General features: G+C 41.2%; 1 protein-coding gene across 1 annotated transcript in view; it reads right to left on the bottom strand.

Moving 5' to 3' along the window:
* Positions 1 to 12,911, bottom strand: part of ZFP64 (ZFP64 zinc finger protein) — a 56,483-nt gene that overhangs the window by 18,304 nt on the left and 25,268 nt on the right. Inside the window, exon 5 of the mRNA XM_086932448.1 lies at positions 2,335 to 2,586. Within this exon, the coding sequence (XP_086788574.1) occupies positions 2,335 to 2,586 (252 nt within the window). The remainder of the gene's footprint in view (positions 1 to 2,334; positions 2,587 to 12,911) is intronic.

The following is a 12,911-nucleotide window of genomic DNA, read 5'->3' as shown; positions in this document are numbered from 1 at the left end:
ACTTTCATCTAATTTGATGACATCTACATCTGAGGAGATGTGAGCCAACCATTTTTCCATAGGTATTAGTTTGAGCCTGGGGTGTGGATTTTTACTCCTTTAAAAAAACATGTCTCTTTTTAATCAAAGAGCTGACGGTTGAAAGAAAGTTGAATAGAATGCTATATATGCTTATGCACTGATGCCAAAAGAGAACAAGAGCACAACATGTTTCTTTAGAGAACCGTTTTGACTCATTTGAAGCATCAAAGCCAAGGGCCTGGGGCAATGAGAAGCATACGAAGGGCCTGGAATGACAACCCTAAGAAACTCATACTTGTGGTTACCAATGCATGCAAAGAGATTGTGTATTGGTGGCTCTGTTGCTTGCTGCCTTAGGTTGTTACTTAACCCCTTCGCTGCTGATGACGAGCTCAGCTCGTCATCAGCCACGGGTGGCGTGTGCTGATGACGAGCTGAGCTAGTCATGTAACGCGGTAAAATGAAAAAAGCCGTACAGCGCAAAAATCGCCGCAGCAGCGATGCGGTTAAAAACACTTATATATCAATAGCATCTTATTAATAACTAGGATAGAGACTAGTTAGTGTGGAACTACAGATTCTGGATCTAAAACCAATTAGGTTTTTCAATTTAAATGAAAATGCCATCATTCGTAATTTGTATTCTATGTATTCATTTGTATCAGGTCTTTTGTTATGATGATAAATAAAATTATACTACAAATACTTTCTAGAACTCAGATGAGGCATGGGAAGTGACTAAATATATATAGAAATGAATATCGTCTTGTGCCTAGTTCTAGAGTATAGTGACCAGGGTTCCTCACGGAGAAACCTGTGAGTCCGACAGGTAAGATGTCTTGATCAAATGTGCTTACATTGTAATACACACACGCATCAGTTTTTCTTTCCTCATAGCTAGGATAAAAGTAAATTACTTATTTTCTTTGTTTAAGAAACCTAGTCAGATTACCACTGTTCAAATTGTGTTTAAATTTATTTAGTACTCGGACTGACAGATACACGCCACGGGCCCACACACACAGGCACACACACACACACAGGCAGGCAGGCACACACACACACACACACACACACAAACACAGGCACACACAAACACAGGCACACGCTCACTCCAAGTTTCTCTCCCAAGGCTATCGGCAGAGTGCAACATGAGCAGCCAGGTCTTTGTCAGCTACAAAGCAGGAAGGATACCATGTAGAGGTCAGATAAGATAACGTCCTGGACATTGGCGGAAAGACATTTAGCGCCCTCGCTGATGTTAGTACATTAAAGAGGTAGCAGGGGTCCCTTTTGTGTTCACTAGTCGGTACCTGGATGAACAGGGACTGGCCCCTCAACACAAAAATCCCTGGACCTCCCCCAGCTCACCTAAATCACCAACAGCTTAGCTGCCTCACGCAGATGATGGTTTTGTTGAGGTGTACCAGCAGGGGTCAGAGGGTGAAGGAAGGGGGTTAAAGAGGTGTTAAAACATCACCAGCCATATGATAATAAAGGACTAAAACCACTTTAAACTGGCAAATCAGACAGAAGTGAACAGGAAGAGACAAGGCTGGAGCAAGATGAGAAGGGCGCAGCTGTTGGCATAACTTTAATGTACACAGCTCCATGCCCCCGGCGAAGGCCGGCCCTGGTAGAGGTAGATGGTAACTAGGTACAGAGCACAGCACGAGGCCACACGTCCCTTCATTCCCAAAAACCTTCAATTTTTGAAAATTGGATGAAGTATCCTTGATTGGCACACATTCTGACATTCGAAACATACCAGAGAATAGACACCATTCAATAGTGAAGATGGCATTCATTGTAATGCATATATCCATTCTACCTCCATTTTCTGCTGCCTTAAACATGCTTATTTGGTAACATGTACAAGCCTACCGCATTTGTTTTCGTTTTTTGATATTTAGATGTGTAATTCTTCCTAGCAATTTAGATAAAATTGCGAACACGGACATGTGCAAAAAACGTATGAAACTAGTGTCACAAATCGAAGCCTGTTCTATTTGCTGCATCCTTTATTTAAAACTTGATTTTAAGTGTGTCTATTTAAAACTGGTGGCAATGACGTTCCATGTGGTTGGAATCCACAGGCTTGATTACGTTTAATGAGTTTTGAGCGTCTCTGAATATCTAAACATGTGTTGGATAAAATATAGGAGAGCAGATCATGTTCAAAAGATATATTCCATTTTTGCATACAGGCAACGGCAAAAAATAAAGTTAATCTTGGGCAAGGGTATATGGAGTCAATATTCTGTACAACAAGTAGAAGAACATTATCTAACTGCAACTTTCCAATGCACTTACCAGTATGGGACCGCAGGTGTACAGTAAGCTGGCTGGAGTTGCGACTGGCATATGGACAAATCTGGCATTTAAAAGGGCGCTCGTTCGAGTGAATCCGTAGGTGCTTGTTGAGACTGCTGCTGTCTGCAGCCGAGTAGTCACAGCTCTGACATTTGTAAGGTTTTTCTCCAGTGTGACATCTCATGTGCATCTTTAATTTGTCTTTACGGCTGAAACATTTACTGCAAACTTTGCACTTATGAGGTTTATCTCCTGAAAGAAAGTGATTAAAAACTATAAACATCTAAAATAGGAATTAAAACAATTTATAAAAATATTCGAAGGCGATCTGGGGTCAGAAAGGAACTGCTGAATACTATTTTAATACTGATTGGCTGAATCTCTTTCAATATTTATAAAGGATGGTCATGGGGTTCTGACATACTGCCACAATTTCATACTTTGACAACTGCAGTGTGAAGGAAAAATCTATATAACAGAAATATCCAAACCAATCGCACTCAGCTGCTATAATAATGTAGTAGTTCAATTTAATAGCATTATGAACTGGTACATTTTACCTTTCAGTCATACTGACCCACCTAAATTTGATGGTTTTAGATATTTGATATTTCTCGTGATCCACACAAATGCCCGCATCTGAGGACATCTATGGTGTGAAGATGATTCTACTCTTTAAAAGTACTGACAATGGCAGCCCATAGTCAGCAATTCTGACCAATATACACTTTTTCTTTATTTCAACATTAAGCTTCAATTTCAGTGTATGCAAGTCTACATTGGGATTGAGATAAAGTCTTCAATTCAGGGGGGGGGGTCCTCCTCTTAAAAATAAAGACGATCTTGAATGCTAACCATCAAATTAGGTCAATGGACATTACAGGTCTCTAAAAGGTTTAAAAATGGAGCTCTGATGTGAAACTGCAAATTAGACGTAATCCTTTGCATTGGTCGGAATAGTAAAGACGGAACTACTATGAAAAAAAAGTTGAACAAGATGGTAAAATGCTCAGTTCTCACACAATGAAAAGTATGTTTAATCCAAAACATTTGAACACTGGAGATGAATCTAACAGAAAAGCTAATAGTTTTTCACAATTTCACGAAATGCAGCAGCTCATGAACTATAAATGGGAAAACGGTCGAGGGGTTGTGGCACAATAGATTTGCTTTATCAATCTGTTTAATTAGCTCTGAGAAACAGTATCAGGCAGGCTCTAGCATACTTTTACAAAATGGAAACTGCCCCAACCTTTAGAGAGTATTCAAGCGGAGAATAGAGAGAACATACTGAAATTCGCATAATTCAAAATTATACATAGGGCCAGTGAATAATACAACAATGGAGGACGAACTCATGTAGCACGGTTGACTAATTTATGCCGCAATAATTTAAAAAACTGTGTGGCATTCGGTGGTAGAGACTGTAGCAGGATTGCTTTGCTATTTTGCTAGTTTAATACACATTACTACTGTCTGGGACTAGATATAAAATAACATGACAAAAAGTAAAGAGCAAGTTCACCCAAGGGAATCTTGGTGCAAAATAACAGATGTTTATTGTTACCCAACCCAAAAGTACTCATGTTAATCGACCTCAGAAGGATGAATGGCTGAGTCGACTTACCGGGATTTAAACCTGTAACCAGGAGGTCGAACACAGGCCCTCATAGTGGACACATTAGTCCACTAAGCCACCAGACCTGGTTATCACTTCACTAAGAAAAGATTAACTTCTGAACACAGTAACCAACAACTGGACCTGCCAAAGTATCTGCCATTACATGACACCTAGTGTGTTTTTTTATTTGAAATACATTTTGAAGTTCTGTAGTAGATGAATTATGTGGCAAGTCTGGGTCATTCATAAGTATGTGAAAAATGCCACAGCTGAAGAGTCAAAATTAAGAGTGGGCTTAATTAAACATACTTGGCATTAGACTCCTCGTGAATTATATAAGACTGCCCTGCATAGTAGTGGAAGTTGCTGGAGATGTAAACTAGAAAATAGGCTTACTGTAAATACCCCATGTAGAGGCATTATACTAGGAGGATTACAAAACTTGAAACTCAGGAGGACGGCTTGAAAAACGAGTGTGAAAGTAGGGAATTCACCCCAAAAATCAATAAACTCACACAAGCACACACGGTTAATAGCAGCTTTAATCAGTAAGTAGGACTTTTTTCCTCAAAATATCCATCAAAGACAACATGTTTTGTATCAAAAATGAAACAAAGAAGGCAAAGGTAGCATCCTAAGAACATATCATTTACAAACTAATGATATTGAATCATTTCCCTATCACCACATGAGGAGTTTTCTTAGATGTTTAAGTGGCAAAATAGCTAAGTGGACTACATAACATTTTGTAAACAAAGAGAACATTGCCTAGCCATGCACACAAGTTTGAGTTTGAATGTATAATACAGCCTACACTTAGAAGCACAAAGTCATGGTTTTGGTTTGCTGTCATACAACAGTGTTGTCTTCCAATAATGCAGTCTTTTTCCCCATAGGTTTATGGTCATTGACCCTTATCAACTGGGGCCCAGAGCAGAGAGAGGCTAGTGGGCCCAATTGTGGTGGGTACGGTAGTTGGCCAGTGGAGTCCTAGGGCATATCTTACTATGGTCCTTTAAGTTGGGCCTATCACAATATGCTCCACACTTGACTCTGAAGATAGTGAGGCGAGAAGGATGGAGGGCAAGAGCTCAGAACTATGTCAAACAGACACAATAAGCCAAAGCCCAGCCCAGTGCTGATCCTTCAGGAGAATGAAGCACTTTCAATCTTAGAGAAAATCTAAACCTTGCACATTTCAATATATGCTCTATCCGGGCTGACGCAGGCTGTGCTGAAAATCACGAGGTACTCCCTTCTGTGGTATCCATCTTCCCTCCTGCCTACATCACCACCCCGTTATTATCATCCGCACAATACTAGGAATAGACAATGCTCAGGTGCAGACTGCTCACTGTTTTCATAAATTCAGTAACTAGCCAAGTTCAAAGACTTAGGATTGCTTTTGTACCAGTCTCAAGCGAGCACAGTAGCTCCAACAGCATGTGTCTCAGTAGCTTTCACACCCAGGCGCTGCGATTACCTGTCACTATTGGGCAGAGGTCCTGCCTGTGCGGTTAAAGTGTGGATTGTCCGACCTGTATCAGCGCCGGACCAACTGCGAACTGGCCCTTCATCTAGCGGTATCTGTGGATTTCAGGCAGAGTAGCTCTTAAAGGGTCAGTGCAGTTCAGCCATCAGGCCAGTATGAGGCTTACCGCTTTGGTGGTGCTTTGATTTTTATAACTGGTGCCGACAGCACCAGTCAATACTTCGTGGAAGGCTGCAGGCACACCCAAGATGACAAGCTCTGGCACAGCCTTAGTGGCCGTTTCTCAAACACTGCACAGAGAGAGCAAAGCACCATTCTCAGCACGGGTCACTCCGGAAATGCTCTCATATTAGAAAGCCTCCTCCCAGATGGTCTCCACCCCAGAACGAGCTGTGATTCTCCTTCCTGGACAATGTCTCTTCCTGTAGGGCCAGGTACACCACTACCTCCCTCTCTCAGCAGGCAAAGAGGCTTCTAGGTTGACTGTACATATGGAAGATTGAATGTCAGGCAGATATCAGCCTTGGCTACAGCAGATCTTCAAGTACTCAGTGAAGGGCTCCCTTTCTTGGTCAAGAAGAACGCATGGCTGGAACAACGTAGTAAGTTTTAGATCCACTTTTATACACTTTTTTTTAAAGTGCATCAAGTGTCTCAACCTTTAAAACTGGTTTGGGGGTGATCCCCTATAAGGGTTCTTCTCAGGCTGCTCTTTGTGTAAAGTTATGCTGCTCACAAAAGGGAGCGCTGGGTCTGTCTCCAAGCAGGAACATCCATAAAATGGGTACAATCAAGTGTGAGTTTTTTGCACAGGATTGTCTTCAGCTGCTCAAATGCAGTAATCTTGGGGCAGATTAAAGTGCAGGCTTGGATTAGAACCTGCCTCACCATAAACCACAGATACTGCATTCCTTCTTTCACTCCTACCACCTACCAAATGGCTATGCTCAGATTAACTACCCAACAGACCCTTGCTATCAGACTCTTCGTAGGATTTCTAAAGGTAGACTGTTCTTGATCCTCTTCATCTCAGTGCCTGGGTTTCCACTCTCGACCATAGGAATGCAAACAATACACTTCCATTGTCTGGGGAGCTATCCTCGCCCTCCTATCTTGGTCTCAACAATCAACCAACAGACATCCAGATAATGCTTGTCCTTTCAAAAACAAAGTCCTTTTAATCGCATAAAACTACTAACTGCCACACAATGCAATTTATTACACAGGGTCATGACCCTGGGTATCATTACTCCTGTTGTACAACAGTAGCTGATTTTCCTTGCAAGCCCCTCCAGCGCGACCACTCTTATGGTGGTCCCGCCTACAGTAGTCAAGTAAAAGCATGAATCAGGCACAGGTGCAGTTGTTAAGTCAAAAGTGGTCTCAGTTCACAAAGTTGTCATTATTTTCAGTCTACATTCTTTTCTTCATTCCTTCCGAGCGGATTTGGCAGCCCGTCAATAGTCATGTAGACAGAGGCCACGGCGAGCAAAGCTAGTCCAAGGCCGCCAGGTAGGCCAAGCGTGGGCCGCGTTTTGATTTACATGCCTGCGTAGTTTAGTACTGCTGTGCAGCTATCCCAGCTGCTGCAGGTGGGTTGTGCCCCCGCCTGGATCTATGTTGGTACTTACAGCCCAGATCAGGTTCACACAAGGAGCACAACAAATGCAGCTGTGAGAGGCCTAACGGCAGTTGCAATCCCCATCAAGCCAAAGCAATTAGCACAGTAGATGCAGCCCTGGCTGGGCCGGTGGAAGTTACAGCCCTGACCAGGGACAATTGCACAGGTACATGAAGCAGTTTCCTCCACAGCCTGTTTAAAGTGATGCTTCTCACAGCAGGTATTACTGGAGTAGGTGCACCCACAACATGGGCATAATTAAGTGTACATTTTCCGGCTGTCATCAGTCTCTCTGAAGCAGTAATCTGGGACAGACAAAAGGGCAGACCAGGCCTAGAGACTGCCTCATCTTGCGCAAAAGATACTGCATTCCACCATTCATCCCAATTGACCAAAGGGCAGAGTTCAGGAAGAACTAGTTAGAAGGCCCTTGCTAACAACTCTTCGTGGAATTTCTAAAGGTAGTCCTGTCCCCCTCTGACTCACTTTAGTGTCTCCACACTCCAGGCACAGGAATAAAGACAATGCTCTTCAACTGTCTGAGGAGGCTATTCTCACCATCCATTTGTGCCATGGTAAACCAGGGGTATCCAAACTGAATCCCACCAGCTTCTGTAAACAGACACACAGAATCTTCCTACTATACATGTTTCACAGTTTCAACTTTACAGGCACACAACATTCACATTGCCAGTGCACGGTTCTGAGTCTCACATAATGATGGAACTTTACACGACAGAGGTCCGTGAGTCAATCTCTCCTTGACACAGATAGCATTGGCAAGGCCAATAAGTCTCGACTTTGAGACCTATTGACTTTGCCAATGCGTTTTAGTGACGCGATGCCTAATGCAGGGCAGCATGGCTTTATTAAAAAATAAAAAAACTGCTACAATGCGCCCGCCCGCCTCATTTTGCATGCGCACAATACACATGCATGCGCCTAGAACATGATGTAGGAATGTTATATTTACAGATAAAAGCTGGATCTGTAATGAAAAAAAAAAAATCAAAAAAGAGTTCTGTGGCATCCTGGTCATGCAGCCTGTTGCCAGGTTGCCACATGCATTGGAATGCTCTGTACAGATTCTGTATCTGTGATGTTTAGAGTATCTAGACAGTTGATCTTGGACCTGACTACTGGTGACTGCTTATCCTGTGGATGGGATCCTTTACTATAATAAATACTTATTCAACCCATAATCTACCTTTGGACTTCTTTACATTGGCGACGGGATGGGATTTCTGAAGAATTGAAGAAAGGATCTCAACAAGGATATAAAGATTTCTCCTTAACCTCATTTTGAAACTTTAAAAAGGTACTTTTTTTTTTTAACCTATATTATCTCCAATTTCTTGGACATACTTTCATAGAAAAAGCTGCCTTGTGCTGTTTGTATACTTTGAGAAACTTCTGGCTTCTTTTCACAAATTTTTGACAGTGTTTGAGTGTTGTCTGGCAGTCTCCACAGCGCTGATTGAAGACTTTTATCTTGGAAGGAAGCGCTGTTTTCCCTGCTTTGCTGTGATTGTTTGAAGCGCTTCTGTCATCACACCTGACATTGTAGATAATAATATTTCTCTACAAGCACATTGTGAGCGCAGCGCATTTTCTAGCGCACTTCAACCTGCCAGCGTCATGTAAATGGTGTTTCTCTGCCAGCACATTGTGAGCGCAGCGCATTTTCTAGCGCACTTTAATCTGCCAGCGTCAACCTGTTTTTAAATAAACAGCCTCAGCCCAGCATCGGCAGCATCGGCAGCCGCCCGGCAGCTGCATCTTTTAAAGCACTCACCGCATTTTCTTCTCGAGCGCAGCGTTCGCTCGCTCTGCCGCAGCAAGAAGGAACGTCATTAATAACACGTTCGTCAACAAGGAGCGTCATGACGTGGTTGCCATAACAACACGGCAGCTTCACGTTCACCAACAAGGAGCGACGTGGTTGCCATAACACAGCAGCTTCGTCTTCCAAGATACGGATTCATCGTAAACAATCTTTCCTTATTTTAAGAAACAGCAGATTCGTCATTTTTGTGATCTAGCTCGTTTTCAAGCGTTTTTCAAGCGTTTCAACTGTTGTTCCTTCAGGAGAATTTGCAGGTATTGAACTGGATATTTTATTAGACACTGAGACTGTGATTAATTTTTTTTTTAAAGGAAAAAGAGGAAAAGGAAGTGAGACATTTCTTTTTGTTTGTTTATAACTCTCAAATATATTCTTAATCCTACATTTTATTTTCAGGTTTAAAATTGCTATAGCAATTCATTGTTTTGCTCTAAGAAAACATTTCTTTATGTCAGTTTAATCTGCTTACATTCCTTTTCTTGTATATTCTCTGTACCATTGTTTCTGTACCATAATGCAGAATGTCACGGCTCCACCCTTCTTTTTACAAAATCCAGGAGATCCTCCAATAAGGTGGAAAAAGTGGTGTAAGGTATTTGAAAGATATGCAAAGGTTTGTGGGGCCAACTTAAGTGCAGAAAGGAAAACAGCTTTGTTATTACACTGTTTAGGCACAGAGGGCCAGGAAGTATTCGATCACCTCCCAGAGATACAAGATAGAAATCTCAATGAATATGAAATTTGCATAGCTATGCTAGACAAACATTACCTTCCGAAAGTTTCTACTATCCTAGAGAGGTATCATTTTGGTCGCAGATTACAACTTGAGGAGGAAAGCATAGAGAATTACATAACTGCGCTAAGGAAATTAGCGTCATCTTGCAAGTTTGCTGCCTCTACTGATGAAAGAATAAGAGATCAGTTCATGCTAGGTTGTAGCATTGAACGTGTTAGAGAGGAATTATGGCAAAAGGATGAACCTGATTTAGATGATGTGATTACCATAGCAAAAAGGATAGAGCATTCTATTAAATGTGTAGAAGTCATAAAGAAAAATGGTGAAAACAAGAACAGTAGTACTGTTAATCTTGTCAAGACTCCGAATACAACTAGAGAAAATGCTGGCCAGAGAAGTACTACGAGAGATTTAATCACTAGCAAAACTCTCAATGCTAAACCAGATAAGAAATTTGATTTCATGCAAGTAAAATGTTTTAGATGTGGCAAAATGGGACATTTTGCAAATGATAGACAATGCCCTGGATGGAAAGCTACCTGTGGCAAGTGCAAAAGAAAGGGACATTTTACTATTGTTTGCAAAGGGAGGGAGTACAAAGGCAAAGTTAATGAGATTTATTATGATTTTGATGATACAAATGATTATGATGATAATGTTGATTGTGGCCAAGTTTTGGTTCAAGTAGTTTTCGGTCCACAACCAAAGAATTGTCCCATTGATGAGATTTTAGTCGATGGTCATCCTGTTAAAGTATTGTTTGATTCAGGTGCCAAAATCACCATTGTTGCAAAAGAATTTTATCTCAAATATTTACAAGGTAAAATTAAGATGTTTCGCCCAGATATAAAACCACTTGCATATGGTAGAAAACCTATAGAAATTTTAGGATACTTCCTGGGAAACATCAATTATAAAGAAAGACTTGCCAACTCAAAAATTTATATTTCACAAAAGGGAGACAACATTTTGAGTTGGTTTGTTCAAAAAGATTTAGGAGTAATGTTAGATCCAAATTCCTCTCCTCCCATCATCTTAAAGGATTTTCCCTTTATTAACACTGATTCAATCAACATAAACCAGAATTGTGATGAGTCCTTTTCAGATGACTTAAAAAAGAATTTTCCGACTGTCTTTACTGAAAAGTTGGGTTGCTTGAAGAACTATGATCATCACATTAAGTTGAAGAAAGATGCTATACCTGTTTGTTGCAAAGTACGTAGTGTTCCCATTACTGTTAGGGATCAAGTTAAAATGGAGTTAGAGAAATTGGTTAAGGAGGGCATCATAGAAGAAGTTGAAGCTACCCAATGGGTCGCTCCCATTGTAGCCGCCAAGAAATCGGATGGCTCTCTTCGTTTATGCATAGACCTTAGGGAGTTGAACAAAAATGTAGTGGTAGATCACTACCCTTTGCCTAAAATTGCAGACATGTTAATGTTATTAAAAGGAGCGAAGGTCTTTAGCACGGTGGATTTGAGATCCGCCTACCACCAGATAAGACTCGATGAAGACTCCAAAGATCTAACTGCATTTGTAACACCATTTGGTACTTTTCGCTTTGTGAGGCTTCCATTTGGGTTGGTATCAGCTGCCTCCGTTTTTCAAAGAGCTTTGGAGGGTGTTTTGAAGGGTTTGGAAGGTGTGAGAGTGTATCAGGATGATATCCTGATCTTTGGAAGTTGTGATAAGGAGCACGATCTGAGACTGATTGGTGTTTTGCAACGTTTGTGTGAAGCTGGTCTAACAGTAAAATTGGAAAAGTGCAAATTCAAGAAAGACTCCATAGATTATCTGGGGCACACAATTTCAGAGGGTGGTATTTCACCGAAAGCTGGTCTGATTAATACTATGATGAAGATGTCTTCCCCTAAAAACAAAGAGGAATTGATTAGCTTTCTAGGTATGGCGGAGTACTATAATAAGTTTATATGTGGTTTTGCTTCACTGTGTGTTAGCATGAGATCGTTATTGAAAAAAGGATCTGACTTTGTATGGAGTGATGAATGTGAAAAAGAATTCATTGCGCTTAAAGGAAAATTGAACAATGCCCCAAAGTTGAATAGTTTTGACCCCGAGAGGAAATCCGTTCTAATAACAGATGCAAGTCTAAAAGGATTAGGGGCTGTCTTAACACAGAAGATTGAAGGGAGCGAGGTAGTCATTTTGTTTTTGTCAAGAAGTTTAAGGGGTCCAGAGCTAAGATATTCTGTGGTAGAGCGTGAAGCGCTAGCGGTCTTTTGGGCCGTAAAGAAATTGAAAAACTTTTTGTGGGGAAGTACTTTTGAGGTGAGGACTGATCACAAACCGTTATGTGAAATCTTAAAAACTAAAGGGATAGATGGTGTTTCCAGTAGAATCACAAGATGGGTTGTAGGTTTACAGGATTATAACTTTGAGGTTAAATATCTACCAGGTGTTGAAAATAAAGTAGCTGATGCCTTATCTCGTCTTGTCTCTCAGGAAGATTTGGATCTGGAGGATGATTTGGAAGGTGAAGATGAAATGGTTTGTTCAGTTGGTGAGGGTGTCATTGATAAGTGCAAATGGTTGGAGGCTTTACAGGAAGATTTGGCTCTTGTGGAAATTTTGAAATTGATCAAGGTTGGATGGAAGGTTAAGCCAAAAGATGGTGACATATTGGAAAAATTTTGGCATGTTAAGGATCAATTATCTGAACATGACGGTTTACTTGTAAGAGGTACTAGGTTGGTCCCTCCGGCTTCTATTAGGAGTGAACTGATTTCACTGGCTCATAGTGGGCATATGGGCATTTCAAAGACAAAGGAGAATCTAAGGATGTCGTACTGGTGGCCCAGCATGGATTTGGAAATCGAGAGAAAAGTTAGGGATTGCATGGAGTGTGCTTTGAGTGAGAAGGTAGCGAAACCCAAAACCCAGCCCATGATTATTAGAACACTTCCAAACAACCCTTGGGAAGAAGTTGGGTTGGACATCCTTGGGCCTATATACTCTGCAGGGTCTGAATGGTATGTTCTAGTTTTAGTAGATTTCTTTTCTAGGTGGCCAGAAATTGCCATCACTCGTGGCATAGAATCCAAGCATGTGATACTCTTTTTGGAGAAACTTTTTGCTAGGGAGGGTATTCCCAGCATAATTTTGACGGACAATGGAAGTCAACTTGTCTCTAGGGAGATGGAGTTATTCTTGTCTAAACATGGTGTTAAACATAAAAAATCTTCTCTGTACCACCCAGAGACGAACGGCACCGTGGAGAGATTTAACCGTGTGCTCAAGGAG

The sequence above is a fragment of the Lissotriton vulgaris genome, chromosome 7, assembly GCF_964263255.1.
Source record: "Lissotriton vulgaris chromosome 7, aLisVul1.2, whole genome shotgun sequence".
NCBI classification, from domain to species: domain Eukaryota; kingdom Metazoa; phylum Chordata; class Amphibia; order Caudata; family Salamandridae; genus Lissotriton; species Lissotriton vulgaris.
The sequence above is the reverse complement of the archived record's forward strand: the minus strand, read 5'-3'. Positions and strand labels throughout refer to the sequence as shown.